This window comes from Aotus nancymaae, unplaced genomic scaffold (assembly GCF_030222135.1).
Source record: "Aotus nancymaae isolate 86718 unplaced genomic scaffold, 86718_ANA_hifiasm-v0.15.2.pri h1tg000021l, whole genome shotgun sequence".
In the NCBI taxonomy this organism is placed as follows: Eukaryota; Metazoa; Chordata; class Mammalia; order Primates; family Aotidae; genus Aotus; species Aotus nancymaae.
In genome coordinates, this window is record NW_026988433.1 from 13,421,254 (window position 1) to 13,444,556 (window position 23,303).

Below are 23,303 nucleotides of genomic sequence, written 5' to 3' on the forward strand. Positions count from 1 at the left end.
AATGAGGAACACAGGATGACTAAGGTAAAGTTTCCTGGAGGGAATTTGGCAGTATGCATCAAAATAAAAAATGCACCTTCATTTTGACACACAATTTTATTCCTAGGAAACTTCTGCAGAAATACATACAGGAAAATTATTTACAAGCATTATTTACAAAATATTTACATGCAAAAATATATTCTAAGATGCACCTGTCACCCCCCACACCCCCACATATTTTAATCTCTGAAATTGGATGCGTTTTACAATCAATGGAATCTTAGATTTGGTGTGAAATAAGGAAATGAAAAACTACAGAATCCTAAAAGTTGTTCAGAGGGAGAATGGCTAAATAAACAGGATACATTCATTTTGTAGAATACCAAATAACTTTTTGTAGAATACCTTTTTAAAAAGGAAGAAACAATTTTTAGGTCATTATGAGGAAGCGTCTATGATATTGCAAGGTCCAGAAAACAAGTGAGAGAACGATACATGTTCAAGAGCATGAGCTCTGAATTCAGCCTGCCTGGGTTCAGATTCTGGTTTTACCATTTAGTAACAGGCACCTTGTGAAATGGGAATAGAAATAACACCGACTTTATAGGCTTGATTTGTGAATTAATTGGGAACACGCATAAAAATGCTTAGTATAGCACTTGACTCTTAGTAAACACTCAATAACTGTCAGCACTTTTATTAACACTATTAGGCTTGCAAATGGAAAGTTCTGGAAGGGTATGCAACTCATTGTTAATAGTGGTCTTCTCTGGGGAGAAGAGGGAGATTGCAAATAGGAGGAGACAGAAAAGGGACTTTTACTTTTTTGTTTATATAGGTCTATATTGTTTGAAATTTTTTCTATTGTGAGGATGTACTACTTTTTAATTTAAAAACAATAAAATAAATGAGATATGACTCCAGCCCCAAAGGAATTAATACAGTAGAGTCTGGCACAGACCCAGAAAAAAGCAATAATATAGATAGGCACGGGATTCTATGGGAGCTCAGAAGGGACTTAAACCAGGCCAGGAAAAGGGACGGGAGCCAGGAGGGTCTTCCTGGAGCTGATTACTGAGAATTTGAATTCACTCAATATAATCGGAAATGTTGACTATGATTGCTGAATTAAATAAGCTAAGACACTATGGATGACCCAGGATAGCTTCTCTGAGCTGCTTTTCTAACAGGGGTCTTGACTTGGTTACACAAGGCAGTGGGGTGTTGAGCTTTGGAATCTCTCCCAACAGCTGGAGAGATAAGAAAGAGCACATAAGCTGTGCATTCCTTATCTGAACTATGCAGATGCTTTGATGCACGAAGAAAGTTTTCAGACATCTGTTCTAGCTTGAATAAGACAACAGTGAAAGCATGGACCCTTGATGTCAAATAACATCAACAATATCCTGAGGATGCTGCCAACTGCGGATTGGAAAGTCTTACCATATTGTATCAAGATTTCATGACAAAGAAATTAACATTGGTATCTATCAGCTATTGGCTGATATTGAAAATCACAGGTAGGGTAGACTCTCCAATTACAAGCGTCTACTTGGGTCCCAAATGTGTCTCTCCTGGGTCACTTTGTGTTACTTATCTATGTAACAATAGTTCATGACTTTCCCAAGCATCAGAGTGTCTCATCTTTCTCTGATTCTCTGCTGGTGTGGATGTCAGACCACTCCATCTTGGGGGCTGGAGGTGTGCCAGGAAGTACAACTGTTAGCACATTGCTGTGTCAGAGGCATCATCTACTCACTGCTGTCTGTCTTGCACCAGGGAAAGACAGATGACAAATACTCTAGATTCTCCCCCAAATAAACCAGGGTGATTGTAACACAGCCACAGCCAGGAGCACCCCCTAACCCTACCTTCAAATTTACTCCAGCTCTAAGCACAAAAAGAAATAGGTTTTCAAGTCCTTAAAAGTCACCCAGAGTGATATAAAATCTCATTTATCCTTAAATTTGTGATTAAAAGGGTTAAGGATAATGTTTTGGGGCCTCCTCCATAGGATGGATTACAATCAGTATAGCGGCTGGGCATGGCGGCTCACGCCTGTAATCCCAGCACTTTGGGAGGCAGAGGCGGGCTAATCACCTGAGGTTGGAGTTCGAGACCAGCCTGACCAACAGGAGAAACGCCGTCTCTAGTAAAAATACAAAATTAGCCGGGTGTGGTGGTGCATGCCTGTAATCCCAGTTACTCGGGACTTTTAGGTTGTCTGAGAAAATATATAGAATAGCTAAATCCATGTCAATAGAAAGCAGATTGGTGGTGACCATGGGCTTGGGGAAGAGGGAATGAGGGCTTTCTTTTGGGATGATGAAAATGTTTTAAGACTTGGCATAGATGGTGGTTGGACAACACTGTGAATGTACTAAATGCCACTGAATTGTTCATTTTAAAATGTCTACTTTAAAATGAACATTTATAGTCTATGAATTTTACCTCAATTAAAGAAAATAGGGTTGGTCCCTGAATGAAAGGTAGGAGGTGTACAGTTTATCTTTTTTCCAATTTATTTTCTGCAGCTGTCTTACAAGATAAACTTCTCCCCACCCGTCCTTCTCTCTGTCTCATGACTCATGTCATCTAGTCCATCAGAGCCTAACTAGTTCATGGCACTTGTCTAGTTAACATTTATTTTTTCAGAGGTCTTCAGTTTTCTAACTGCATTTTAATTCATTTCTTTATCAATTTTTTATGGCAAAAGCTTTTATCTGCTGGGCACTGTGGTAGACGTTGGGGAGAGAATTGTGGACAAAATCAAACCAGGCTCTGTCCTGAGTGCTTACAATCTAGTAGAAATGGCAGACATTAAATGAACAATCATCCAACAGTCATCTGTGACAAATGCTAAGAAGGAGGAGCATGACTTAGAGAGAAGGATGTGACCAAGTCCTGAGGTCAGAGGAGGCTTGCCTAAGGAAGTGACAGTCAAGTTGAGATTTGAAAATTGTAGGTGTTAGTGTAAAAGTTGTTTATCAAGCCCTTATTATGTGCCTGACATTGTGTTTGATGTATGAACTCATGAATGCCACCAACAGTCCTTTGAGGGATCTACTATTATTATCATTTGGATTTTACAGAAGCAAATGAGGCTCAGAGAGATGTAGGGACTTGCTCAAGGTCACACAACTAGAAAGTCACGAAACCAGCATTCAGACACAAGCAAGCAGACAGATGTCAAAATTTTAGGCACCATGGACAGATCATTGAGTGAGGGATGAAATAATTTTGGGCCAGCCAATGGATCAGGCTGATCTAGATTATAAGTATAAAACTGGAATGGTCATGCAGAGAGGGAGATTAAACTAGGTGCTCAATTATTTTTACATCTATTGAATTTTCTAGGCTGGATGCAGTGACTCCCAGCACCTTGGGAAGCTGAGATGAGAGGATCGCTTCAGTCCAGGAGTTTGAGACCAGCCTGAGCAACATGGAGAAACACTATCTTTATTATATTTTAAAAAATAAAAATAAAAAAAAAATGTTCTAACTACGAATCCATGGTTTTTGTTTTTTTCTTTCTTTTTTTTTAGAAGAGCATCAGTTTCTTAGCCATGTTTCTTATTGTTACAAAACTCAATAAAGATCTGAAAGTTGGAAGCCATGACGTGCTTGGTGTAACATACTCATCAAGAAGGTGGAATCAGTTATTAAATAGTCAATAGGGTTAACAGCAATGACCGTGATCATGGCAGGCAATGCTCCTAGCATCCCCTAGGTGGCAATAAAGAGCAACAAAGACTATTCTATGGCCTTTCAAAAAATTAAACGTATGTATTTTAAAAGTATGAATAAACACAGTTAAAAATAGAACCAAAAACAAAAGCACACCTTCTCCTACATCATTAGTTCTTTTCCCCTCAAATAACCTGTTGAGAGTTTCTTGTGTACTTCTTGGGGGTATATTTTGTTGTAATTATTATAATTATAATTTCTTACAATTGCAACTATAGAAAAAGTACTTACATCCCTCTTCTTTAAAAATGGAAACAATTAGTACTTTTTTCCTTAGCATATCTTTCCATATCAGTACATACAGATCTACCTCATTTTAAAATTTTAATTAAAAAATTTTTTTAAGTTAAAAAAAATTTCTTAAAAGAGACAGGATCTTGCTATGCTGCCAAGGCTGGAGTGTAGTGGCTATTCACAGGCACAACCAATGGCTCACTGCAGCCTCAAAGTCCTGGGCTCAAGTGATCCTCCTGCCTCAGCCTCCTGAGTAGCTGGGACTACAGGTGTGTGCCACTGTGTCCTGCCACCTCACTTTTGTAATGGCTGCAGATTTCATAACAAGAGGAGTTATATTTATAGAGTGCTTACTGTATACCTGGCACTGTCCTAAGCACTTTCCTTGCTTGAAGCATTTAATTCTTAGAAAGCTTTAAGAGATGAATTTGTTATTATCCCCACTTTATATAAGAAAAAACCTAAGGCACAGTGGAGAAGTAACTTGTCCAACAGCACGAAGCTAGTAAGTGACGAAGCCAGGATTTAGATACAGGAGATTTAACTCTTGAGTCTGTGCTCTTAGCCACCATGCAAAACTACTGCTGCATAGATGCACTATATTGCAGCAGGCTTCATTGGTTTTGGCACCAGCGACAGGTTTCATGAAAGACAATTTTTCCATGGACCAGATTAGGAGGGATGGTTTTGGGATGGTTCAAGCACATTACATTTATTGCATACTTTATTTCTATTATTATTGCATTGTAATACATAATGAAATAATTATACAGCTCACCATAACATAGAATCAGTTGGAGCCCTGAGCTTGTTTTCCTGCAACTAGACGGTCCCATCTAGGGGTGATGGGAGATGGTGACAGATCATCAGACATCATATTCTCATAAGGAGCACACAACCTCGATCCCTCACATGTGCAGTTCACAATATGGTTCGAGCTCCGATGAGAGTCTAAGGCTGCCACTGATCTCACAGAAGGCAGAGCTCAGGCAGTAATGTGAGTGATGGGGAGCGGCTGTAAATACAGAAGAAGCCGCACTTGCTTACCCGCTGCTCGCCTCCTGCTGTGTGGCCTGGTTCCTAACGGGCCATGTTACTAGTCTGTGGCCCAGGGGTTGGGGACCACTGCCTTAATGTACTGAATCTATCATTTCCTTAATATTTTAAAAAAAAGTATTTTTTTTTTTTTTGAGACGGAGTTTCACTCTCGTTACCCAGGCTGGAGTGCAATGGCACGATCTCGGCTCACCGCAACCTCCGCCTCCTGGGTTCAGGCGATTCTCCTGCCTCAGCTTCCTGAGTAGCTGGGATTACAGGCACGCGCCACCATGCCCAGCTAATTTTTTTCTATTAGTAGAGACGGGGTTTCACGATGTTGACCAGGATGGTCTTGATCTCTTGACCTCGTGATCCACCCGCCTCGGCCTCCCAAAGTGCTGGGATTACAGGCTTCAGCCACCGCGCCCGGCCAAAAATGTATTTTTAAAAAATGTGGTAAGATATACTGTTCTAGAATGTACCTGGGACTTTGGGTTTATTCATATATGGTAAGGCCAATGGATCAGAAGACTATTGCCATTAAAAATATAGTTTTCTTACTCATAGTTCCTGATGTGGTTTGGCTGTGTACCCACCCAAATCTCATCTTGAACTACAGTTCCCATAATTCCCATGTGTTGTGGGAGGGATCTGGTGGGGGGTAATTGAACCACAGGGGTGATTACCTCCATGCTATTCACCTGATAGTGAGTGAGTTCTTACTCTCTCCCTATCAGGTGATAGTGTTCTGACGCGATCTGATGGTTTTATAAGGGGCGTTTCCCCCTTTGCTCGGCACTTCTCTCTCCTGCCGCCTTGTGAAGAAGGACGTGTTTGCTTCCCCTTCTGCCATGATTGTGTTTCCTGGGGCCTTCCCAGACACATGGAACTGTGAGTAAATTAACACTCTTTATAAATTACCTAGTCTCAGGTATTTCCTCATCGCAGCGTGAGAACAGTCTGACACAGTTCCCCAGGGGCAGGAACACGCCATGCCATGCAGAACCACAGGGGAGAACTTTGAGATTGATCACAGGCACAGAGGATGAGAGGAAAGCCTAGGAAAAAGGCTTTATTGTGTTGTGTTCCAGGAGGAATGGGCGAGGCAAGGTAAGCAGCTGAGGCAAGCTTAGGATTGGATAGTTTGAATAATTCGGGCCAGCTGTGGGCGATAGGGGTCGTCCCGAGTAGTCCGATACCCAACCCTGGGATGATTAGGGCAGAGGAAACTTGCCTCTAGGAGTAGAAAAGCTGGAGAGAGGAGGCGGTTCAGAGTATAGACTCTGAATTGGTTGGAATGCATATTGCAGGAAAGTCATCTGCTATCTCTCAGAACGAGCTAACTCTGGGACAAACAGTCTCTTCCAAGTTGGTGAGTCCCCAAGATGTCAAGCCTCATAAAATGTAGAAATCAAAAATGTGATTAATTCATATACATAGCATAAAATTTATTGTTTTATCAATTTTAAAGTGTACAGTTCAGTGACACTAAACACATTTTACATTGTTTTGCAGCCATCATCACCGTCTATCCATAAAAGTTTTTTCATTTTGCAAAACTGATACTTTATGCCCTCTAAACAACAACTCCTCACTGTATCTCAGATGCATGGAATCAAACAGTATTTGTCCTTCTGTAACTGGCTTATTTCACTTAGCATAATGTCTTTGAGTTTCATCTATGTTGTAGCATGTATCAGAATTTCTTTCCTTTTTTTTTTTTTTGAGACAGAGTCTCGCTCTATCACCCAGGCTGGAGTGCAGTGGCGTGATCTCGGCTCACTGCAACCTCCACCTCCCAGGTTCAAGCGATTCTCCTGCCTCAGCCTCCCAAGCAGCTGGGACTACAGGTGCCCGCCACCACGCCCAGCTAATTTTTCTATTTTTAGTCGAGATGAGGTTTCACCATATTGGCCGAGCTGATCTCAAACTCCTGACCCTGTGATCTGCCCACCTTGGCCTTCCAAAGTGCTGGGATTACAGGCATGAGCCACTGTGTCCAGCCAATTTCCTTCCTTTTTAAGGCTGAATCATATTTTATTGCATGTATACACCACAGCCTGTTTATCCATTCATCTATTGATGGACACTTGGGTTGCTTCTACCTTTTGGCTATTGTGAATAATGCTTCTATGAAAACAGGTGTGCAAACATTTCTTCATGTCCCTTTGAGTTCTTTTGGGTATACAGAAGTGGAATTGCCAGGTCCTATGGTAATTCTATTTTGAATTTTTGGCGAATTGCCATACTGTTTTTCATAGCCACTGTACCATTTCCTAACAGTATACAAGAGTTCCAGTTTCTCCACATCCTCCTATGTTTTCTTCAGAAATTTTATCATTTTTAGGTTTTTACATTTAGCTCTATGATCCATTTTGAATCAATTTTTATGTATGGTATGAGCTATGGGTTGAAGTTCATCTTTGGGCATATGGATATCCAATTGTTCCAGCATCATTTGTTCAAAATGCTATTCTTTCTCCATTGAATGACCTTTGCACCTTTGCCAAAAATCAATTTACAGCCAGGTGCTGTGGCTCATGCCCATAATCCCAGCACTTTGGAAGGCCAAGGTGGGAGGATTGCTTGAGCCCAGGAGTTTGAGACCAGCCCTGAGGAGCATAGTGGGATCCCATCTCTACAAAAAGTAAAAAAATTAGCCGGGCATGGTGGCATGCACCTGTGGTCCCAGCTACTTGGGGGGCTGAGGCAGCAGGATCATGTGAGCTCAGGTGGTTGAGGTTTCAGTGAGCCATGATCACACTGCACTCCAGCCTGGGAGACAGAGAGACATCCTGTAAAAAAAAAAAAAAAAAAAAAAAAAATCAATTGACTTAGTCCAGTGGTGGCTTATACTTGTCCCAGCTACTTGGGAGGCTGGTGGGAAGATCGCTTGAGGCCAGGAGTTTCAGACCAGCCTGGGCAACATAGGGAGACTCTCTCTCAAAAAAAAAAAAATAAATTGACCATCTATGTGTAGGTCTATTTATGAACTCTCTATTTTGTTCCATTGATCTATGTGTCTGTCTTATAATCAATACCACACTGTCTTTTATTTTATTTTATTTTTTATTTAGGAGACAGGGTCTTGCTCTGTCACCCATGCTGGAGTGCAGTGCACAATCATAGTTCACCGTAACCTTGAACTCCTGGGCTCAAGCCTCCTAAGTGGCTAAGACTATATTCTTGTACCACTATGTCTGGCTAATTAAAGAAAATTGTAGAGATGGAGTCTTGCTATGTTGCCCAGGCTGGTCTTTAACTCCTGGCCTCATGTGATCCTCCCACCTCAGCCTCCCAAAGCTTACATGTCTGAGCCACTGTGCCCAGCCTCACACTATCTTGATTACGGTCATTTTGTGGTAAGTCTTGAAATCAGGCAGTGTGATTTCTCCAACTTTGCTTTTCTTTGTCAATATTGTTTCAGCAATTCCAGTTCTTTTGCCTTTCTATATAAATTTTAGACTCCAGTTGTCAATGTCTACAAGAAGTCCTGCTGAGATTTTGATTAGACCTTAGAATTATGGTCTTTAATATTTATTCACAAATGTAATATTCCTAGTACTTTTTTTCTTTAAATAGTAATTTTCATCTGGTTTCATTTCCTTTTAGGCCAAAGGACTTCTTTTAGCCTTTCTTGTAATGCAGATCTGCTGGCAACAAAGTCTCTTAGTTTTTAACTAAAAATATCTTTACTTCGCTTTCATTGTTGAAGAATATTTTCACTAAAGCTTGACACCTTTTTTTCTTTCAGCATTTTAAAGTTGTCATTCTACTTTATTATGTATTTCATTGTTTCTGATGAGAAGTCAATTATCTCAATTCCTAGACTTGAAAAAAAAAGTCAATTATCATTTTTACCTTTGTTTCCATGTATGTAACATGCCATTTTTCCCTCTGGCTGCCTTTTAGATTTTTCTTTATCCAGCAATTTGCCTAGGTGTATTTCCCTTTGCATTTATCCTGATTGGGCTTTTTTTTTTTTTTTTTTTTTTTTTTTTTGCTTTCTTGGATATGTAGGTTGATACTTTTAATGCAATTTGGAAAAATGTAAATCAATTTTCTTAAACCTTTAAAATGCTCCATTCTTTCTCTCCTTTTACTTTTAGGAGTTTAATTACATATATGGTAGAACGCTTGATACTTTTCTGCAAATCACTGAAGTTCTGTTTTTTTTTTTCTTTAAATCTTTTTTCTTGCTGCCACTTCAATTTGGATAATTTTTATTTATCTGCCTCCAAGATCACTGTTCGTTTCTTCTGTATGTTTAATCCCGTACAAATAATTTATTTCAGAATTTTTTTTTTAGTTCTAGGATTTCCAGGGTTATTTTTGTTTGTTTTTTGTTTTGTTTTTACTTTCCATAGCTTCATGAAACTCTCCACCTCTTCACTTATTAATCTATTACTCTAGATTATCTAACATATGTACTGGAGTTATTGTAAAATATTTGCTTACTTATTTTGATATCTGCATTGTCTTTGGATCTGTTTCTATTAACTATTTTTTCTCTTGACTATCATAGTTTCCTGCTTCTTTACATGTTTAGTGATTTTAAAATTTTATACTAGACATTGTGGATAACATATAGCAGAGGCTCTGGATTCTATAATCTTTCTCAGTAAAGTATTGAGGTTTGTTTTACCTGGCAGTTAAATTACTAGTGACTCATTCTTAGGTTATGAAGGCATGGTTTGGGGCATCTTTTGGGTGGGTCTATTTTGGTTTTGTGCCTTCTACATACTAGTTCTTGGATGTGGTCTTTCTGACTAATTTGTGACTTCTCTGGGTTTCTACAGAAAGTCTGAGGAATTTAAGCTCCTCTAATTTGGTGGAACTTGAGCTGCAAACTCTGTTTCCTCAGCACTGATCAATGCAGTTGTTCGCACTCTCCTCCAGCTTTTTGTTGTGTTTTGTTTTCTGTTGGGCTCCACATATACAGTTTAAGAGTCAGCCAAGGATTTGAGAGGAGTTTATATTCAGATTTTTAGGTCCCTTTTCTGTGGCTCTATCATTTCTGGGATTTCTCTCATCAAATTCCAGTCACCATGGGGGCCTCAAACTCTAACCTGTGATTCTGTAGCCTGATAAGACTATTGCTTTTGGCTTGAGCTCTGTTCTCTGTGTGCTATGCAGACTGGGTGACCCTTCATAGGAACAGCCAGGTAAATATGGATGATTCCCATTTCATGAGGATTCTTGCTCCCCCTCCAGTTTTGGCCTGCTATAAGTTGTTCTCAAGTGTCTTCAATTTGTAAAAATGTTTTGTTTAGAGTTTGTAGCTGTACTAGGCAGTGGAATTAGCCCAATATAATTTACTCCTCTACTACTAAAAGCCAGAAATTGAATTAGTCTCTATTGATGGACATTTTTTCTTTTTTAGATGGAGTCTGGCTCTGTCACCCAGGCTGGAGTGCAGTGGTGTGGTCTTGGCTCACTGCAACCTCTACCTCCCTGGTTCAAGCCTTTCTCCTGCCTCAGCTTCCTGAGTAGCTGGGATTATATAGGTGCCTGCCACAACGCCTGGCTAATTTTTGCATTTTCTTTTTTTTAGTAGAGGTGAGATTTCGACATGCTGGCCAGGCTGGTCTTGAACTCCCAGCCTCAGGCGATCCACCCGCCTCAGCTTCCCAAAGTGCTGGGATTACAGGCATGAGCCACCACTCCCAGCCTGATGGACATTTTTGTTTTTCATTTTGAACTTTCACAAATAACACTGCCTTGGTATATCTATACAACATGACTGATTCACATTTCCTAGCTTGCCTGTCCTGATTGTTTTCTGAGTAAAATAGTGGGAATGATTTCTAAGTATGGAATCACTAGGTCCAAGGGCACATACCTTTAAATTTTTGCTAGAAATTGTCAAATTTCACCCTAAAAGTGTTGCAGCAACAATGTTTGTGATAACTGTTTTGCACATCCTCCTTAACACTAAGCATTATTAATTTTTAAAATTTTTTGGTAATCTGACTAGTAAAATTGTATGCCATCGGTTTCCCAGGCTTTCATTAGTTTATGAGTGAGGTGGACTAACTTTTTATTATTAGTCCTTCTACTTATACTTTACTTGGGTACAGAAATTTTCATTTATTAGAATAAAAATTTCTAAGAGCTACTGTTTATTGAGCAATTCTTAAGGCAGATCCTGATTGGACAATCCTACCCCTGTTGCTACAGTTGTTTTGGAATGGGCATGTAGCCCAGGCCTGAGCACTGGGTTGAAGAATGGTTGTATGACCTAACTGTTACAGTGAGAAGGCAATGGGGCTTTTGTCTGAAGGTTTAGGGTAGAGAGGCCTTCCTTCTCTCAGGACATTGATGAGGAATTTGGAGCCTGAAGAGCTACTCTCATGAGAGAAGCCAGTTTGAGGTCAAAGAATACACAAAGGAGGACAAAGCTGAGAAGATCAAAGGGAAAGCGAGCCATAGCCTATTGAGTTTGTGATGTGCTGAATCAAACCAACCTTAAGGGTTGTCTTCTATCTGAAATTTTCCATTATGACGACTTGTAACAGTCCTTATTGTTAAAGCCAGTTGGATTTTCTGCTGCTTACAGCCCAAAGCATCCTAAATCATATACTTGGATGGTATATGATGGTATATGATGGCATCCTAAATCATATACTTGGATGGTATACTACATCCTACATTCATATTCTTCAACAATAGGAATGTAGCCGTTTTTTCTTTCCTGTATATATTATTATGCATAGAAAATATATCTTAGACATTGAAGTGAGACCTCACAGCTTCTTAAATATGGAATGAGCAGTCCGGGAACAGTGGCTCATACCTGTAATCCCAGCAATTTATGAGGCCAAAGTGAGCAGATCACTTGAGGTCAGGAGTTCAAGACCAGCCTGGCCAACATGGCGAAACCCTGTCTCTTCTGAAAATACAAAAATTAGCTGGGCATGGTGGCTCATGCCTGTAATTCCAGCTATTGGGGAGGCTGAGACAGGAGAATCATTTGAACCTGGGGGGTGAAGGCTGCAGAGAGCTGAGATCATGCCACTGCACTCCAGCCTGGGTGACAGAGCAAGACTCCATCTCAAAAATGACAACAACAAAAAATCGAATAAGCGATCCCAAAAAGAAACGTGTTATAATTAATGCAAATCTACCCCGAAAGTTCATCTCAGACAAATTTCTGTCAAGCTTGCAACTAATTAGGGACAATGGGTAACAGGCTATTAGGTCATTGCATGCTGTTTTGCGTAAAAAGTAGTTTTGTTATTTTTGTGCTTAGTTACAAACTAAACTCTGAGTTAGTTTATGATTTATGGTAGTTAATTGAGTATAATGATGAAGATCATGAATTTTAGAATCAATGGCCCAACACTCAGCAGGTGTATGACCTCGGACAAGTTGTTTATTCCATGATCAGTTTCCTCAGATGCAAAGAGAAGTTAATGGTATTTATAGCTAGGGTTGTTAATGATGATCAAATGAGAGAACATGCAAAGGTTTAGCAGAATGCCTGGAAAATAGCAAGCCATAATGTTTGTTATTATAGTTACCCACTATTTTTTAAAAAATGTTTAAACAACTACTTTGGGTGCAGAAGAGCTAAGTTTAGAATTGTAGAATATAGAGACAGAAAAACAAGCCTCACCGAGCCACTCTTTGTCTTCCACATTCACTGGGCATTTGATGATGTTACTCATGTTGAATTTCTAGGGAACAGAGGTGTAATTGTATCTACATCATTTTTGAAAAGTTTCACATCAGAAATAAGTCTTAGAGTGAGCCTGAAAATTGCCACCAGAGATAAGCCAAAAATCTGGTTCAAAACCAACAGTTACTCAGTTTCTGTTTTACTGAAAGTTTATTACTCTAGAATATCTTGCTTCTTTTCTTCATTGAAGTTGTGTGATTTTCTTCCAGTTTGTTTCTGGATCCTACACTTACTCAATAAAGGCAAAGAAATGTGACTTTCTTGAACAACACTCCAAAGTGTCTTTCTCCATTTCTCCCACTAGGGAGCATCCCATCCCCAAAGAAGCCTGGGGTTAATTTGGGTCTATCTTTTTCTTTTTCTTTCTCTCTTTTCTTTTCTTTCTTTTTCTTTTTTCTTTTCTTTTTTTTTTTGAGACAGAGTTTCGCTCTTGTTGCCCAGGCTGGAGTGCAGTGGCGCAATCTCAGCTTACTGCAACTTCCACTTCCCCGGTTCAAGGGATTCTCCTGCCTCAGACTCTGGAGTAGCTGGGATTACAGGCATGTACCACCACATCTGGCTAATTTTTGTATTTTTAGTAGAGATGGGGTTTCACCATGTTGGCCAGGCTGGTCTCAAAGTCCTGATCTCAGGTGATCCTCCTGCCTTGGCCTTCCAAAATGCTGGGATTATAGGTGTGAGCCACGGGACCCAGCTGGGTCTTTATCTTCTTGAAATGACTTTTTGGTATAAGTTGATTTTCATTTCTTCCTTTTTCTAAACCATCATGATAAGGAATATGTGAGAAAGTTTTGAGACAGGATTTACAGCCAATACGTTGGTTAGCTTCATCTTGCTTTAAAATTCAAGTTTAAATCTTGTCAGATAACAATGTGAAGATAAAGCTACGATGATGGAGGAAGCTTTGACTCAGTTTTCTTCTTCCATTTCTCTCTGCCTTTACACCCTCATTCATTCATTCATTTATTTATTAATTCATTCAACAAATAACTATTGGAAACTTATGTGCCAGGTATCAAGCTAGGGACCAGGAAGACAGAGGTGAACAAGATGAACGTGGTCCCTGCACTCATGGGGGCTCATGATCTGCTGGGAAAGACAGATATTAAATGGTAATTGTATAAACTGTATCTACCTACCATTGTGATCTGACCTTGAGTGAAACCACGGGGTGGTGTGAGAATGTAAAAGGGAGACCCTCATGTTCTTGAAATGTTGGCATATCAGAGAAGAAGCCTTTGAACAAGAGGCACTTAATCTGAGACAAAGGAGTGGACATTAGCCAGGGGGAAGGGCACATGGGGAAAAGAACCTTTCATTCATTCAACAGATATCTGTAGAGTATCTGCCATGGGCCAAGCCCTATTCTAGATGCTGGGGACACATCAGTGAACAGAACAGACAGGGTCTCTGCCTTCACAAGGTCAACATCCTAGGGGGAGGAGATAGATAATAAAGAGGATAATAAGTAAGTAAATGATTAAATAAACAAAAATATTGTTAGTGGAGGCAAACCCCATGGAGGAATTTAAACAGTATGGTGTGATAGCAAGTGACAAGGGATGGGGTGGCTGCCTTAGAGATGGGGGTTAGTTTGGTCCTCTCTGAGAAACTGAGACCGAGGGCACGGGGAAGAAAGAACCAGCTATGGAAAATCTGGAGAATGGTGTTATGAACGGAGGAGACAGCACACACAAAGGCCTTGAGACTGGAATGATCTTGTCATGTTTGGAGCCAGTGTGTGGCTGCAGCAGAGTGGGGTGGGGGTGAGGTAGAAAGTGAGATCGGAGAGGCAGCCAAGGGTCTGATCATGTAAGGCTTTGTGGGCCATCATTAAAAGTTTGGATTTTAAAACACCACATGCTCTCACTCATAAGCAGGAGTTGAACAAAGAGAACACATGGACACAAGGAGGGGAATATCACACACTGGTGCCTGTCATGGGGTGAGGGGCAAGGGGAGGGAGAGCATTAGGACAAATACCTATTGCATGAGGGGCTTAAACCTAGATGCTGGGTTGATAGGTGTAGCAAACCACCATGGCACATGTATACCTATGTAACAAAACTGCACGTGCAGCACTTGTATCCCGGGACTTAAAAGAAAGTTTAGATTTTTGTCCGAAAGAGTAGATGCTTCAGAATGAGCAGTCCTTTTGACACTGAGGAAGAGAACAGACCTGCTGGCACTAGAACCCATATCTAGGGGACCATCAACTTGTTAGTGTTCCTGGCATGGTCTTTTATTCCGAAGGAAAAAAAAATGAAGAATAAAGAAAGTTGTGGAAAATGTACTGATGTCACCTATCAAGGATGAAAGAGCAAAATGACAAGAACAGTTTCCTGATCACTGGTCAACAAGGGGAAATGCTGGTCTTAACTACAAAAGAAACACTAACTCAACTACAAAGCCTGCTTGTCGAGGCAAAGTAGCATTTTGTGATTGGGAGTTAAAGACTGACTTTCAAGCATTTTTTTCTTTTTTTATTGAGATGGAGTCTCCCTCTGTTGCCAGGCTGGGACACAGTGGTGGGATCTCAGCTCACTGCAACCTCTGCCTCCCAGTTCAAATGATTCTCCTGCCTCAGCCTCCCAAGTAGCTGGGATTATAGGCACATGCCACCACGCCCAGCTCATTTTTATATTTTTAGTAGAGATGGGGTTTCACCATGTTGGCCAGGATGGTCTTGATCTCCTGATCTCATGGTCCACCTGCCTCAGCCTCCCAAAGTGCTGGGATTACAGGCATGAACCACCTCGCCCAGCCGACCTTCCAGCTTTTAATAATAAAGACCTTTTCAAGGACACACACAAAAAGTTTGGATTTTAAAGGCTGGACATGGTGGCTTACACCTATAATTCCAGCACTTTGGGAGGCAGAGGCAGGAGGATTGCTTGAGGCCAGAAGTTTGAGACTAGTCTGGGCCACATAGCAAGACTCCCATCTCTACAAAAAAAAAAAAAAAGTTTGAGTTTTAATGCCATGGTCAGTCACTGGGTGTGTGGGTTGGGTTTCAGCAGAGGAATGGCTTGATTAAGTCTAGGTTGTGAGATAACCCTGGCTGCTGTGTGTGTGTTTTAACTGAATGGATGTGCTGTGCAGGCAGGATGTAGTAGACAGAATAATGCTCCCCCAAAGATATCCCCATACAGATCCCTGGAACTTGTGACTATGTTGGGTTACATGGCAAAGAGGACTCAAGGGAGCAGACGGAATTAAGGTTGCTAATCAGCTGACCTTAAAATAAGATTATCCTGGATCATTCAGGTGGACCCAAAGTAATGACAAGGGTCCTTAAGTGGGAAGAGAGAGGAAAAGGAGTCGGAGCAAAAGAGATGCAGTGTGAAAAAGACATCTTAAGGGGAGGAGCTAGATACAAAGAAGATAATAAATAAGTAAACGACGTCTTTGCTGACTTTGAAGATGGAAGGGTGTCCTGAGTCAACGAATGCGAATAGCTTCTAGAAGGTGGAAAAGGCAAGAAAAGGGATTCTCTCTACAAGCTTCCAGAAAGGAATCCACCCCTGCCACCATCTTGATTTTGGTCCCCCACACGCATTTTAGACTTCTGACCTCCAGAACTGCAATATAATAAATCTGGGTTGTTTAAAGTCATTAAGTTTGCAATAGTTGTTATACCAGAGAGCCCTATAAAAAAGCTACTATAGGCCTGGTGTGGTGCTTATGCCTGTAGTCCCAGCACTTTGGGAGGCTGAGATGGGCAGATCACTTGAGGCCAGGAGTTTGAGACTAGCCTGGCCAACATGGTGAAACCCCGTCTCTACCAAAATTACAAAAAATTAGCTGGGTGTGGTGGCACACACCTGTAGTCCCACCTACTCAGGAGGCTGAGGCAGAAGAATCGCTTGAACCTGGGAGGTGGAGGTTGTAGTGAGCCAAGATTGTGCCACTGTACTCCAGACTGGGCAACAAAGCAAGACTCCATCTCAAAGAAAAATAAAAGAAAGCTACTATAACTGTTTAGATGAGCTTTGGTAATGGCTCAAGAAATACTTATTTACCTTCCCTCTAGGCGTGTGTTAGGTCCTCTTTCTTGGGGATGATCAGGCCATTTCTATACAGGTAAGATTTGACCTTTTATGAGTTCCTCCCAATGCTTTCACTCCAAAGTACAACTAGTCCCCATGCATGGAATTCCATGTCACCTGGGGGAGTGAACACTTGGTCACAGTACCAGGAGCAGACAGCTTGGGTGCATCAGTGAACCAGTGTGTGAGTGTGAACTAAGAAAGTCTACACTGCGACAGGAAGAGAGATGAATGCCATGACCAGGTCATTGCAGATTTGACTGGGTGCTCATCTGAGATTTGAAACAGGTACTCCAGTTGAAACTCTCAGATGCCTCATTCAGGCAACGCACAGATGCAACTTTCTACTTCCCTCTTCTGGCCCCTGATAAATAGATTTCTACTGGAATGAATGAATGATGAGTGAATGTATTAGAAAGGGAATTCCTTCTTTCTGTGGCTTCTCCAGCAAGCGTAAGTGATGCTTGAGTCGTCTTTATGCCTGCCTTTCTTTGTGCTTGTCCAAACCAGAATTCAAAGTGTCTTGCTCGGTTCAGGGACTATTTTTATAGGGCAACCCCTCAGGCTTAAATATTCAACATTCATGAGTATTTTTAAAGGACTGGTTGTAACCCATGAGCATGAACTCTATCTTACAAGATTCTTTTTTTTTTTTTGTAATTGGTGGCCCAGAACAGTCTCTTTATTTAGAAGCCTGAATCTAGGGTTACGTATCAAGATATGTGCATCGTGCTGTTTTGCTGAATGCAGCTGTCCTGCTGTAGGCCAAAGGTAATTTGCTGATCCAGGAGCTGAGGCCAGCGATTTTATGTCTGCATCTGTTTCTGCCCATAACTTGTGGGCCAAGACAGGGCAGCTTCAAGAGCTGTGGCCCTATCAGCCTCAACTCAAAGAATGGTAGGACCGGGACTGACCCTTCCTTCTCTTAAGTATAGCCAGTGTGTTCTGCTATAAAGTGACACCATTCACTTTGTTCATGCCTCTGTCTGGGCACACTCACGTTTCCTTCTCATTCTGTGTGTATGTGTGTGTGGTGTGTGTGTGTGTGGGGTGTGTGTGGGGTGTGTGTGCGTGTCTGTTCCCCTCACTGGACTATTGCCACCTTCTCAGGGGTCTCTCTTAAACATGCTGGAATTCCCAAAGCCTAGCCCAGTTTCTGTGGTTGAGTAGTTGCTCTATAAATATTGGTCAAAGGAGGAGATGGATGAGAGTGACAACCCCACGGGGAAATTGTTTGGAAAGCTATTAGGTTACTTTTGCCTTGCATATGGAAGGTGTAGTAAGAAGCAACATGCTTAATGTGGACACTGTTTTTTTTTTTTCCCCCAGCAACTCTCTCTCCTTCTTTTGGTAAAAGCACTTTGGCTTCCTTTGGGGAACCACCCTTCCCACACTCTCAATCCATAAAATTTGGGTGGAGGTCACCTCATGTTCAGTTCCAGTGATTGAATCCTGACTTCAGGCCTGGCCAGTGAGGGTACCACATGCCCTTGGCCACAGCATCCATTTGTGTTGGCACAGTGGCTACACTTGTTTGTTAATGACTGGCATCCATTTTGATAGGTTGGTTTCTGTTTTATATCAATTGTTCATTATATTGAATTGAACCATTTCTCCCCGCTGGAGCTATTAGGAAAGAAATGCTTTCCACAGGCATTGCTAAGCTGGTAGGAAAAAGTCCAAAGCTGTTGACAGTCATCTTGTCCCTATTAAACTGAAATGAACTCAGCAAGTTGGGGCTGAGACGTGGAAAGGTATATGTTTCCAAAAACCCTGTTCACCTGCATCCACCTGCACTTGAAGCAATCCCTGGAATTTTCCATTTTATGAGCAGTAAACTCTACTTTTTGCTCTTTTTAGCCAGTTTTTGTAACTGGCTGATGAAAGAGTCCCTTGGCTGATACAATACACCGATCCCTTTTTATACTGCACTTTTGCGAGTGGGGCAGGGGCAATCTTAGCTTTGGAGGAAGCTCTGGACAAGCCCATCGTCCCAACAAAGACCATTTTGTTGCTCTTAGAGCTTAGGACCTAGGAGATGCCCAACAAAAATCAGAGGCCCTCTTGTCCCCAAGGATCTCATTTAATGACAGGATTTATTTTATTTTACTTTCATTTTAATGAGACCAACATTTTCAGTGCCTCGTAAGAGGACATTTCTGGCCATAAATTAGTTGTGAGTGATGCCTCTCTAGCGCCACCCCTGGCCTCTCTGGAGTCTTCCCTGGGGACTGAGGCTGGAATAGATGAGCTTATTTTGGTTATGAAAATCTCTGGAAGGCGGGGCACCCCAAGAAAACACAATTCACACGTGTGGTACACAGGCTTACTTAAAACCATTTTTATTCTGCCTCTCAGCAACACTTTTCATTTGATTTGGGTAAAAGACCAGGGACCCAAACACACACAAACAAAAGACAGGATGTCAGGAACAGAAGATTCAATCTATTGGAATGATGCTAGCATCTCTGTGTGCTGAGATTTCGTGTCCCTGATTCAATGTCCTCCTGGGACAAGTGCTGGCTCATCATGACATCCGGGTCAAATGACAAGTAGAATCTGATGTTCATCAGCTTTTATTTTTTTGCTAGGGTTCTGTATATGAAAAAATGCTGAAATTCCCCATTATCTAAGAACAATGGTTTGTATTGGTATAGAACTTAGAATACCTCACCCCTCCAGGGTTATTCACATCTATTATGGCAATTAATTTTCATAACAACACTGTGAGGTAAGTAGGCAGGCATTCTTATCCCCATTTTTCAGGTGAAGAAATTTTAGGCGCAGAAAGGCTAAGGAACTTGCCTAAAATCAGCTTGCATAGCTAGTTAGTGGCCGAAACCACCCCTGCAAAAGCAAAAGGGCATTGGAACTCAGGTATTTTGACTCTTTATTCATTTATTCATTCAATTAAAATAATCTGCCTTTCTTTTTTTCTTGCTCTGTCACCCAGGCTGGAGTGCAGTGGTGCAGTCTTGGCTCACGGCAACCTCCGCTTTCCAGATTCGAGTGATTCTCATGCCTCAGTCTCCCGAGTAGCTGGGATTACGGGCATGTACCACCATGCCTGGCTAATTTTTGTATTTTTAGTTGAGATGGAGTTTCGCCACATTGGCCAGGATGGTCTCAAACTCGTGATCTCAAGTGATCCACCCACGTTGGCCTCCCAAAGTGCTGGGATTACAGGCGTGAGTGACCGTGCCTGGCCAGAATAATCTGCCTTTCTTTTGCTTCATTATCACCGTGTTTCTAACATTAATTCTTTGAAGTGACTTTTGCCACACATACCTATCTGGTGTGTTAATTACTTGATATTTTCTTGAGTTCCCCTATTTTTCTTAATTTGAACAGAAATAATATATCACATCCCCCACGGTGGGAGGCTGTAGATGGAAGGTAATAAATAAAATAAATACCATGACACAAAACACTAGCATTAAATTCGATCTAGACAGAAGACTCTAAACCTGAGGCCTGCTCTTTGTTTGTTAAAAAGGGAAAAGAGCCATTGTGTCGGGCAAGGTGTTCGGGACCGGCTAGCACTAAACAGAGACTTTCTCCTTGCTGTAATCAGGATGAAAAAAGAATAGGAGAGGGGAAACATTCTTTGGGATTTGGGATTACTTAAAATTGTTCCTAGAAACTACTGAAAAGTGATCTTGTGTACGTACCACCAGTGGCACACCCCTCATGCTCTGTGAGACATGGGGTTACTGTGTTCTGGCAGGCAGAATAATGGCATCATTAAACCAGTACATTCACATCTAAAGGGTTTACATTTGACAGAAAAGAAATACAATGGGTGGCATTTCCAAGTGGCATCCAGGAAAATCAAAGATCTCTTGCCTGAGACTTGCTAGAGAAAGAGAGGAGAGAGAGAGAGAGATTGAAAAAAAAAAAAAAAGCACATCGTATAAATATATCCAGTGTATTCCCAATACTGGGATGAAGAAGGTGCTCATGTGCCTAGAATTGGCCACTAAGTCCATTCTCAGAGTCTGTTTGAGTGACGAGTGAGGTTGTGGTCAAGTTGACCAACGTGGATGCAAGCGAGAGAGGGGACCTATGTGGAAATATAAGGATCAAGACAAAAGGCTAGAAAAGCCCCTTCTTTGAGTCTTTGGTAACCAGATGGGTGAATTCTGGGCATGGGAGTGCTGACTCCCAGAGGAGGAGTTACTGAGGTTGAAGTGAGGCTACAACATGTCAGAACAAAAGGAAAAGCACATCCACAACTTGAACTCTACTAGACAATTTTTAACATGCTGCAAATGTTCGTGCTCGAAATTGTAAAAACCAGCGCTTGCTGCTCTTCTAGAAACTTCCCTCTCCCCCTACATGGAGACCCTTGGATCACCCCAATGAAAAGTTATGCGATTTCCTGAGGCTTGCCTCTGGAGGACAGGAGTAGATACCACGGGATTCGCTAAACTGAGACAGTGAGATTTCATTTTTCTTTTTTCTGTTTTCTTTTCATTTTTACAAATCAATGACTTTGGCTGATCCGGCTGTGCAGCTTGGATTTCCTAAAATTTTGGACTTCTTTTTTTTTTTTTCTCTTGTTCATTTGCCAGGGACCTGCCTCTGGAGAGTCTTGGAGGAAAAGATCTCACAGTCTGAAGTCAAGGATCCATTCCTCAGAAACTCCTTTGGGGTGTGTGTGGATGAGGTCCATCCTCCACACTCACAGCGCTCACAGCCCACGGACCGACCGCTGGTTCCTCAGGCACTGTATGGTACAGAGAGAGAAAGAAAGAGAGAGAGACCATGGGTTGAGCTTCCACGGTCGGCTTTCCCAGCTCGATGGCTTCCTTATTTGATGGCGATTACTCTGATTAAACACATGCTGAAATGTACAAGCCCTCCTGCACACTTCTGACTCTAAGCAAGGGCTTCCTTTCGAAAAACATATTCTATTTGGAAAACGTATTTTATCTTACATGTGATAAATGCCAAAAGACAAAAACAAAAACAAAACAAAACGAACAAACAAACAAAGAAAATGAATATGGCAAAATGCCTCTTGAGCATATCTGAACCTCACTCTCCTCCCTGAGGGTTAGTATGGTAGCACTCTTAGCAGTTTCGTGTGCATTCTCCAGGTGTTTTTCTCTGCATGGAAACTGATCAGTAAGCATTTAGAAATACATCCTCATCCTGTGTATGTGTTTACATAATGGGATAGTGCTACAATTTCTTTTTTTGTTTTACTCATTTATCTGTTCAATGCATATTTACATGCCGGGCACTGCTCTAGGTGCTGATGACAGTAACGGTACCCAACAGTCACCTAGAGAGTACGGTGTGCTGGGCACTGTACTTTGTGCAATTTAACCCTCACAGCCCTATGAGGTAGGCACTGTGGTTATTTCCATTCTATGTATGAGAAAACAGAGGCACAGACTGCTTAAAAGATGTACCCCAGGGCACACAGCTGCTTAGAGGAAGCACCTGGAATGAAACTCCAGCAGTCTAGCTTGTAAGTGGGCACCGTTAAGGGCCATGCTCTATTATTATGGGCAATAATAGAAATGAAAATGTTCCCGGAGTTCTCATGCCAGTAGGGGAAATAGACCATAGATATATAATTTGTCAGGGAGTGGTAAGGAAGAAAAGTAAAATTGTTAAGGTAACATATGAACAAGTGCCAGAAGGAGAGATGGGAACCAGCTGTGTGGGTTTTAGGAGGAAGAGAGTTCCAGGCAGAGGGAACGGCAAGTGCAAAGGCCCTGAGGCAGGAATATGCGTGTGTTGCTCAGAGAGAAGACTCTGATGTGGCTGAAGTGGAGGGAGTAAAAGGGAGAGAGAGGGAGTGAGAACTGGGAGATGAGGATGGGGAGGTGGCAGCCAGAGTAAGCCGGGCTTGTAAAGTCATAATAAGAAGGATGTTGGCTGGGCGTGGTGGCTCATGCCTGTAATCTCAGCGTTTTGGGAGGTTGAGGTGGGCAGATCACCTGAGGTCGGGAGTTTGAGACCAGCCTGGCCAACATGGCAAAACTCCGTCTCTACTAAAATACAAAAATAAGCCAGGCATGGTGGCACTTGCCTGTAATCCCAGATACTAGGGAGGCTGAGGCAGGAGGATCGCTTGAATCTGGGAGGTGGAGGTTGCAGTGAGCCAAGATCGTGCCACTGCACTCCAGCCTGGGCAGCAGAGCAAGACTCTGTCTCAAAGGAAAAAAAGGATGCCTTCATGTTTATACTTAAAAAAAAATCTCAAGCCTGTAATCCCAGCACTTTGGGAGGCCGAGGCGGGTGGATCACGAGGTCAAGAGATCGAGACCATCCTGGTCAACATGGTGAAACCCCGTCTCTACTAATACAAAAAATTAGCTGGGCACGGTGGCGCGTGCCTGTAATCCCAGCTACTCAGGAGGCTGAGGCAGGAGAATTGCCTGAACCCAGGAGGCGGAGATTGCGGTGAGCCGAGATCGCGCCATTGCGCTCCAGCCTGGGTATCAAGAGTGAAACTCCGTCTCAAAAAAAAAAAAAAAAAAAAAAAAAAAAAAAAAAAATAGAGACGGGATCTCTCACTATGTCGCCCAGGCTGGTCTTGAACTCCTGGACTCAAG

At 41.8% G+C, this 23,303-nt stretch overlaps 1 protein-coding gene and 1 long non-coding RNA gene across 2 annotated transcripts in view; one reads left to right on the forward strand and one right to left on the reverse strand.

Moving 5' to 3' along the window:
- The window catches only part of LOC110569265 (uncharacterized), a 290,201-nt gene that overhangs the window by 1,161 nt on the left and 265,737 nt on the right, over window positions 1–23,303 (forward strand). The window lies entirely within an intron of this gene.
- TMEM233 (transmembrane protein 233) overlaps window positions 19,049–23,303 on the reverse strand; it is a 50,112-nt gene continuing 45,857 nt past the window's right edge. Inside the window, exon 3 of the mRNA XM_012468981.2 lies at window positions 19,049–21,460. Coding sequence (XP_012324404.1) covers window positions 21,454–21,460 — 7 coding nt within the window. The 3' untranslated portion in view covers window positions 19,049–21,453. The remainder of the gene's footprint in view (window positions 21,461–23,303) is intronic.